This window comes from Hippoglossus stenolepis, chromosome 7 (assembly GCF_022539355.2).
Source record: "Hippoglossus stenolepis isolate QCI-W04-F060 chromosome 7, HSTE1.2, whole genome shotgun sequence".
Taxonomy (NCBI): Eukaryota; Metazoa; Chordata; class Actinopteri; order Pleuronectiformes; family Pleuronectidae; genus Hippoglossus; species Hippoglossus stenolepis.
In genome coordinates this window covers 14,493,980-14,503,995 of record NC_061489.1, presented here as the reverse complement: position 1 = coordinate 14,503,995, position 10,016 = coordinate 14,493,980, and the positions used below count along the sequence as shown (strand labels likewise).

Sequence of the window (10,016 nt, the reverse complement as noted above, 5' to 3'; positions counted from 1 at the left end):
ATACAAACATAATAGCGAGCTGAATTTTCACAGAGGCTGGTGATTGTGAGTAAACACAAGAAGAACCCAATGATTAGATAGTGCTAAATAATGCTAATTCAGCTGTGGCTATGCTGGGAAACGACAAAAAGCCACTGTTGGTTTTTCAGAGACTGTTGACACTAAATCCATGCCAGAATGCCAGATGTGAGACAATGAAATGTTTGCACTATTTGAATTGGCTTTATGTTACCTCTTCTTTTCGGTCACTCCAAATAACACCTTGATGTCCATTATCTGCACACGTAATTGCCATATTGATTTTCCCTGTTGCTTCTTTCTTTTCATCCCACCGTGCTTTTGCTTGCCATTGTTCAAAAGATGTTCTTGAAAGTAAAGGTTGATTGCCTAGAGTAATACTGCTTTGAAATAGGGCCATGAAAAGCCCATAGCAGTGCTTTTGCAAATGTTGGCCCACAATAAAGTAAATTATAGGTAATTTATATTTTTCAAAGAACATTATGGTTTTTAAGCTTTCAGTTTTCAGAAATCTGAAAGGTAGGAAAAATGCATACTTATAGATAGATAGATAGATAGATAGATAGATAGATAGATAGATAGATAGATAGATAGATAGATAGATAGATGGATAGATAGATAGATAGTATTTATTTTGTAATCTAGCAACAATGCAACAGCATATAGAAACCTCTAACCATGGAAATTGATTATATATTCAAACCACAAACACAACACACCCTGCATCAACACTGTTGTTTTGTTTGATCTTCCGGATTTCAAAGGGGAGGGAGAAGCGTCCCACCATCGGAGAGACTCTGACAATAAACTCCACAGAGGAAGAGCTTCAGGGACTTGCTGCCTTAACTGCAGGAAAGCTCTGGGTGTGTGTGTGTGCTGAACGGGAACAGGCTTGTCAGGCACAGTGGCTGCCCTGTGATACTGTCTTTAGATTCGCACAGAGAAGTCGCAGTAAAAGCAGTTTCTCGGATGTACTTCCTCACTGCGAAAGGGGCATGATGTGAACTTAGTTTCTCTTTATTACCTATCAGGCAAGCCAACTTTATATAGGTCTCATCTTTTTTCATTCAGGCAGGAAACCCCTGAGAGGAAAAAATAAAGTGGTAGTTGTTATTAATGAAGTAGAGCAACACAGAGAAACACCTTTACACGGATGTATTTATTTATTTATGGAGCCATGCTGGCAGCATGGATGTCGATAATGGTCTGTTGGTCAGTTCATACAGTCATTCATGGCCCCCATGAGAGGAATCCTTCAGATTCTCGTGATTCTCAGACTTCTCATCTAGCGCCACCACGAGGTTCACATTTTAAGTTTGGTGTGAAATACTTATTTTAAATATTCTACAGATATTTAAGGTCCCTTGAGATTCCTATCCTTTCATATCATGTAATAAACACTGCTTATAACATGTGAGAATGTTTAAATACTAAGGTAAAATCTAACATAGCTGCTAGCACACTGTCTGGGTCTGGGTCTGATATCCTATTCCCAATAGAAATAGCTGTACTGGCTCACATGCATTTTTCTGTATAACAAGAATCTTTGTGAAAAGAAAACTTAGAAAGTCAAACTTTGGGTCAAGGGATGGCTGTGCAGTGTTGCATTTAGTGTGATAACAGGGAATGACACTGCAGAAACACTATATGAGTACCCACTTAGCTTCAACAACATTACTAGTTTGAAAACAAAAACACGGTTTTGTCTTGCATAAGTAAGATCTATGGCCTTTTGTCTTCTGCAAATCTTTTTACATCAGGATTTAGCATTGTGCAAAACACATTTTGAAATAAAGACACAGCTGCATAGATTGTATTTTGCTGTACAGTCTCCTATCAGTAATTGCTCTCTAATGGCGAGGGGAGATTTTCTGGCATGGCTTTGATTCTCTAATGTCCAAGAGGACAAGGTCAATGTTAATTACCAGCAATTACCCCAAATTTTGACGAATCATTTGGGTTGTCTGGCAGTGAAGAGCATTGTCTCTGACCCTCTTTCAAACCTTGCCATAAATACTCAACTGAGATCAGACTGAATGTGGTTATTCATTGGGCCTGGCCATATGGTTATAATCATTGTGATGGTGCTGAGCCCACTGGGTGACTACTACCGGTCTCTCAGTAATAATAACACTGGAAGAAGCCAGTCCGTGGAAAACAAAGTATTTCACCACCGATCGCCCACTTTTCTTATCTGTTGTCACCTGAGTTCCACAGGTTGATGCAGTTTTAAAGACTGGTTCTCTCTCTGCTTATGTATTTATGTTGCTCAGAGATGTGAGGGACAGTTGTGTGCTAGGTCCCAGGGGTAATCTCTGCAGAGTGTCCCTAAAGGTTGAGCAGAGATGGAAAGAAACTCCACAGAACCTCTGCCCTCTCTGTGGAGAATACCCCACAGAAACATTAAAGCATGAGGGAGCAGAAGCTGTAACTGGTTTGGAAAACTACTGAGGGAGGATGAGTCTGTTGAATTCGTCTTTATTCTTATGTTAATAAATTATCAAGTAAAATAAACAAATGGTGAATAAATAATTATGAATACATTGAACACAATGCTTTATGTTTATCAGGTTAGTTGGTTTCAGTGTTTTTGACATGAGATCTGATTGGAATTAAAATCAGGTTTATATCTTGTGTAGTCATAGTTTTGGAATCATGGTTTACAAGGTTTTATTGGATAGCCAGCAGAGTTGAGAGCATAATAAAGAAGTGTCAGCTTGCACAGCAGGATAATATTGGATCCTAAGCCACGCCGAGATAGGCTATCTTCTCTCTCAAAAACCCTTTACATTAACTTTACATGAGTCACTCTGTTTTCTGGTTGGCAACCTTCTTCTTTGTGCAGGCAAAAAAATGTAATTTTGTCTTTCAGGGCTTATCGCAACTATCTCATTTTCTCACACACAAAAAGCGACGTTTTTATCCATCTGCTGACCTCATTTTCATGGCCAGGCTGAAATCGTTGAGTGGAATTCTCTTTGTGTGTACACTCAGCCGTCCCTTGGATGTCGTTGGCATGTCTCCGAAGCAATTTTCTCAACTATGAATAATTCACCAGATATTATTCCAAAGGTCATCTTATAGTAATTAGTACCCTGCTGTTGACTAAACAGCCTCAAGGTACCTGATGGCCGGTTTAATTACAATTTGAAATGAGTGTACTGTTTGACAATCTCTATATGTTCTCCTGACACCTCAACAGATGACACCTTGAGAACTAAGCAGGCTTACAATAAGTTGGCTTGTTAGCAGATGGGGACGGACTGCCTGTGTGTGTCCGGGTTTGTGTGTGTGCTTGGGGTGGAGGTGGGAGGGCACCGAGTGTGCTGTTAAATCACAAAATCCTTACTGCTCAAATATGCAGTAATTACTGGAAATGCAGATTGGTGTTGTTGAGTATGCATGTGTTTTGACAGGGCGGACATCCTCGGCGCAGACCCTGTCTCATTATTAACCAATTACCATGGAAAACTAGCGGGACAGGTCACAGCCGGCTCTCTTAAGGAGGCTGGGGACTGAACATATGCTGAAGATGCAGCGGGATGACACAGTCCAGCAAGCCTTTGGCACGTTACGAGATACATGACATGGCTCTTTGTGTCGCGCAAGTTCGGAGTCAGTGCCGGGAGATCCTGTCATGTCCTGTTGTCGTGAACATCAACCCCTGCACTGTACTGTATGCTTTAGGTTTCCTCTCTGAGGGATTGTACGTATTCATAAGAGAACAGTGTAAAAAGCAGGAAGTCAAAAGGGCCTCAGGTAGGATACATAGCCCAGGGGGGATTGTCGAAGCTGTTGCCGAGTTTGCCTTTGAGGCATCAAAGCTCTCATAGATGGATGGATGGATGGGTACATGGATGGATGGATGAGTAGATTTACAGATGCACAGTCCAGATTTTTGACAAGGAATGGACAAAAAAGTCTGAAATTAAATCAAATGTATATATAAAAAAAAAAAGGCCATGTACACTCTTGTTTTCTATATTTTGACTGTGTATGAGAGCAATTGGCCACAGGTATAGTGGACAGCCTGAGGGTATCACTGAAAAGATGATGATGATGATGCTCAGTGAGTCAAACTAAACCACAGCTTGTCATTCTGAGCGGCCACAGCAGATGCTTTTCTATCATCCTGACTTAAAGTTACATTTACCTCTTGGCCCTGGGACCAAAAGGCTAAAATCAAGGGTTTGTTGTATTCTATTGATTTACTCGTCTGCTTTATAGGCAACTTCCTAGAGTCTATGGCCTATGCTGATATGATACTGTCTGGACAGTGTATTGAGTAGAGGAGCCACCTGGTGACGGGAAGCACATTGATTTGACTCTCAAAACTTTACGTATACTGACATAAATAACTCAAGAGTTTTACTGAGTGTACAGATGAAAATGAGCATTTGATAGGATTCAATATTTAAAACATCCATGAGTTGTACCTCTCATCACCGAAATCCAGTGGATATAGGAAGCTATTTTCATTATTAATGTTGTAAAAGTCCTAGAGTTTGCTATGCTAAGGTAAAGCTAAATGTTTTTTACATCATGTGGGAGGGAGTGTAGCTTCAAACTTAGAAATATAAGCAACTACTAATATCAACAACATGACTGCACAAACCCTAGGGGGAATTCTCGAACGTCTTTAGGCTCATTGTTTTGGTTCTCCAGCCCACAAGCTGGGGAATATTGCTCAAATGCTAGTTTCCCATATCAACTTTATATGGTGACAATAGTCAGTGTTGATTTTGCAGCTTGTTTCTGATAATCCAACTCCCTGCCCCTGCAAAAAAAGATGTTATTTTTTTCAGTTTTCAGTTTTTTTTATTGACTTGATGCATCCACGTTCTTTGCATTTTGTTGAAAGAAATGTTAGGTTTGAAAATGTTGAGAATATATTAGATTTAATATGAATGTATCTACAGCCAACAAGCCTGGGTTTAGCTAATGTCCATAATATAAAATATGGTATTGTTCCATTTTGAGGCTGCCAGTTTTATTGTTATTTGTCAATTAGTGTTTTAAAAAATACACGTATATGTCATAGGCCATATCCGCACCGGCATTAATTTCTAGAAATTATGAGGGTAAAATGCCATGTCCGATTTGATGGGTCTTCTTTCATTAGCTGGTAATTGCAATAATTGGAAAACAGTGACAGTATGCTCTCGTGTCGCATCTATCGCTGAATGACAGTGCTCTCAAACAACGATGTAAAGTGAAGGACAAACACGATCCAGGCATACTTTGAGGACGCAATATTTAATGGCTCAAGTAAAATTCAATGACAAGAAAAATCATTTCACCATATGGAACTTCTTTTTTTTTTTTTCTTTTCATAGATTTAAATGGAATATCTTACAAAGGCATGACAACACAGACTGTATAGCTTTAACTGACCAATACAGATTCGCTGGCAAGCATTGAAGCCTTCTCTCAAAGCAAAACTCAACCTGACTCACTGATGACTAATTTACAAGCATATACTTAAGTCTTATATCATATTTTGATATAGTTTTTTTGTACAAGATACATTTGTGTACATAAAATATTCTGGCAAGGTGCATGCCAGTATACACGTATGTGCACACACACACATTCATACATGCAAGGAGACGCGCACATTCCCCCTCACACATACATACAAGATCACCTATAAACACATTCAAACACACTCTCATCAATATTATGCATATGTAGCCATTTACATTACAAGAGAGATTGTCATCTCATCACTTCTTTCCTTTTGAAACAACATAATGAATTCCAGTACATAACCTGTTGCCGTTCATCTTTCCTGTTTGTCTTTCCAGTTTGTAACCATTGGTACTAGTTCTGAGGGGTACTGCTATGTACAATTTAAAATCCAGTTAACCGGACAGTATAGATATTTGTGTGTACGCGGAGGCATAAGTGGTACGCACATTTCACAAAGTTCGAATGTGTACACTGTATAACATTTGCTTTGTTCCATAAGACAGACAAACAGGTAGAGTAGTAAACACCAATACGGACACTGAATCTAATGACGGATGCGAGGACACCCACAGGCAAGTGTCAAAACGCCTTGTGCGAGTCCAAACAGTTCATGCAAATCATGACACGGGTGGGCATGGTAATTATGACACACATTTGAATAGAGAATCTTCAGAAACTTAAAAAAGCAATTTCCAGTCTTAAGTATAATGTCTTTTCTATTTCTATGATCAGGGCAGAGGGAATTAGAAAACTATGAAAATAGCAGAATGAGGGCAGAATCGTGCAAAGTGAAAACATGTCGTCACATCTTGTCTTTGTCACTGTGTGTTTTGTGAGCGATGAAAAACCTTTGACACAGGCAGACGAGCAAATCATCCCAAAGAAACAAACAAACAAACACACGTATGTTATGTTCCTTGCTTAGAAAATAAATTAATAATTGAAACACCACTACGTTTACCTCTAAAGGGACTTATGGTAAAACGATATGTTACTGCAGTAGACAAAATAACTTATGTTAGTATCAAAAGCAACATCCTACAGAAGTTACATTCATGCAGTTACTGTACTGTTCCCTCTCTTTTGATTAATGTAGCTGCTGCAGCGTTTACAGTACATGTGGGTTATGTAGGCAGGGAAAGTTAAAACACAGTGAGAGTTACACGTAGGTAATATTGTGCTAACTGTACACGTGTGATTGGATAAATGATTCCACACAATCACCGTCCTTTTACAGTGTGTGACAGTGTATCATCTCTAACTTATCTCATGGTTATTCTCTCCCTCTGCGATATGAGGAAGGGCACAATTTACTGTGTCATATTTATAAACACTCCAACAGCAGATAACGTCTGTGTTTCTCATTGTTAAAGAATGGGAAAGTCCGCTGTTATTTTTTTCAGTTTTATGTTTGTTGAAACGGTCCAACCAGGGATTGATCCGCCCTATTTATTCATGTGATCATAAACAGAGACTGAAAAGACCTGGGAGTACTTCGAGGAAACTTTAGGATCACATATCACAAATGTTGGATTTGTCAGTGATAAAATTCCAATTTCCCGTGACATCATGATGCATGTTCCCTTTGATATAGGCTCCTTTTGATTAAATGTGAATTGTTTGTACCATTTGGTGAAACATGTCTATCCTTGGAAATGACATGGAGAGTGATAGATAGAAATAACAAACATCTGAGTATTAGTAAATGAGCTGAAATTGAATTCCCAAACTGGGACATTTTCTTCAATCTGTTTAGAAGAGGATTTATTTAAGTGACTTGTTTTGAATTAAATCAATTTTCACAATTGACTGAGGTGGAATTGAATTATCCCTTCCTGTGTCCTTGACACACTGTTCCTTTTAGTGATCATCTCAGAGCCTCAGATAGATTCCCTTCATAATGATAAGAGTCCTGACCCTATAGTATCACAGAGAATAGGCGTGGTAGCTAAGAGCATGCAAACACAATTTGCCTTGCGCCTTCCCTCGAGAATGCCACGTTGCATTATAGATTTAGGCCTGTTCCCAATTTGCAGGATGGTACAAGAAAAATGAATCGCATGAATCATATACCTGATGATGTAGACACCTGGCTTGGATGTTACTGGGGAGAAAAATGGATATCAGCAAAGTCACTTATTGCTGTAGCAATAGATTATACTGCACCCAATCTGTTACTACAGAGTTAGTCCGAAGTAGTTATCATCATCAGTACAATTTGCACACACAGGCAGTGATGCAGTGTGTGCATGTGAAACCATGGTGAGAGGCAGCCTGCAGGAAGGTCCTTTCAAATGGTGCCAATGCCTATTATTATGACAACTGCAAGAATAACTTTAACATCAATAATTCACTTCGACTCAGGACCCTGAAGAAATTTATGCATGTACCTCGGTCAATTATTCTGGTGTCAACACGGATAGTAAAAATACGACAGTAGAAACTTTGCAGCTAAACTGAGCTATATGAAGATGCAAAATATTAATTGAAGCACTAACATAGGTGTTTGCGTTGAAACGATGGGAAGAGAGCGAGTGTGTGAAGCGCTGGTAACCTTTTCATTACCTCTACATGTGTGGAGCATGTTTCTGGCCAGCCGAGAGAATCATTCCAGACCTCCTTACCACAATGAGGGTCGCCTCTGAGATCGCCCATCAAAGTAATTAGACTGAGAATTTCATAATTGGCTCCAGGGCTGTTATAATGTGAGAGTTTCTGAGCAGAGAAAAAATGCAAGAAACAGAAACAAAGGGAAGGAAACAAAGGGTACATTTCCAAAGCGCATCTGTCTGCGCTTTTCAAGGCTAAGCTACTGATATAATGCTAGGAGTGAACATTTTTCTTAATAGAGTTGGCAGAGATGAGGCGACCACCGTATGGAAAACATCCGGGGCATGTGTGTGCATGTGCAGGAGTTTGTGTTTTTTTTCTTCTGAAACAGTTTGTGTACCGGTCCATGGTGAAAATGTAGAATACAAAAGCTTACCGGTGCTGTCTAACATTGGCCTAGTTATGCTTTGTAGACTTTTTTTTTTTTATCCTTCTGCAGTCCCCTGACCAAAATAGACTTCTGAAACACGTTCATTGAAGACAAAGAAACATCTCCCACCACCAAAGGAGTTTGTGCTGCGTGTTATACAGAGCAATACTTCACTAGAACTTGAACACAAACACTGTCCACCCAGAGCTCATAATTAACATTTAGCCCAGTTTAGTGCACTCAACACAAAGTAATGTATTTTTATTTGTTTCTGTGCAAGGGAACGTTTTTTTTTTTGCTGGGCCCGAGGACTTTAAAGCGTACATCGCCCTGTCATGTCACTAAGCAAACATTGTCAAACCGAAAGCAAAAAAACTTTTTTTTTTTCTGTGATGAATCTACTTTGGTATAGAACTACCTTTTATTTATTGTACATGGGTCTGCTATGTTAACACTTACATTTCCTTTCAGAGACTTAAGCTTTCAGACTGATCCCCGCATGGTTTTGTCTGAACGACATCGTCAAGATCAAATCCATTCTCAGATGTCTTCATTAGTAAAACTAAGCAGGAGCTGGTCAAAGTTATTCAAATTATGCATACCTCCACACGTACGCATACACACTGATCATAAGTCACTGACAAAAAGCCGTCAAAGGAGGGAGTCACAAGTACGACAGGCCGGCGCAGCTCTGTCTGTTATGCTTACAACTGGTGCTCATGTAAGAAAGAGCTGCTGCCCCCGCCGGTGGGCGTCTGCTGACCGAGGGGGGAAAAACTCGCCAGGGGGATGACCTTGATGGTGTCCTCCTTCTTACTACTGCAGTGTCTGTCCAGGGTGTTGTAGAACTGCGGTCGGTTGATCCCTTTGTCCAGTTCATCCTTTTTGGGCACAGACCTGCCCAGGGTATGGCGGCCGTCCATGACCCCCATGCCTCCCATGTTAGCTCTGGCTCCTCGGGCACAGCTCTGCTGGAAGCCAAAAGAGGGGAGGGTACCAATGATGACGGCGGGGTTGGAGGTGGGGCTGTTGCTGCCAGGACCCTGGAACTGGGCCAGGGCTGGAGGCATCCAGCAGCTGTCCGAGTGGCCCAGTATCAGACACTCCTGGGTACAGGTCTCAGAGGCCTCAGCCAAGGCTTTCTGCAAGTTCACCTCAATGGCTGTAAAAAAAAAAAAAAGAGAGAAAAAGAAGAAAACAACATAGTTAATCTAACAGGTCAGAACATACAGACTGCAGCTGAAATGGTTTTATACCAGGGTGTTGTAAAGGCACTGAATGAACTCATGAATCATAATGTAAACAGAAGACAGTTGTCATCTTATTAGTTTTTGACCCACAAAATGTCAGCCTTTTAGAGAAATGAAAGTCAGTGATAAATGTTTCATTTCATCTTGTAATGAGAAAAACACCAGCAGAGCATTTAATTTCCATTGGTATTCCCGTGACTCTGTCTGTTTACCTACAATATGCAATGAATTCCCAGTAGCTTAATTAGAGTTAGAAAAAAAAAATGTCTTGCTGTTTATGTCTCGGATTGGCTTTA

The 10,016-nt window shown here is 40.1% G+C and overlaps 1 protein-coding gene across 2 annotated transcripts in view; it reads right to left on the bottom strand.

Annotated features, from left to right (window-relative positions):
• Positions 1-5,258: 5,258 nt before the first annotated feature.
• The window catches only part of pcdh11 (protocadherin 11), a 124,942-nt gene continuing 120,184 nt past the window's right edge, over positions 5,259-10,016 (bottom strand). For both annotated transcript variants that reach the window (XM_035162109.2, XM_035162113.2), the window contains one exon: positions 5,259-9,632. In XM_035162109.2, coding sequence (XP_035018000.1) covers positions 9,175-9,632 — 458 coding nt within the window. In that variant the 3' untranslated portion in view covers positions 5,259-9,174. The remainder of the gene's footprint in view (positions 9,633-10,016) is intronic.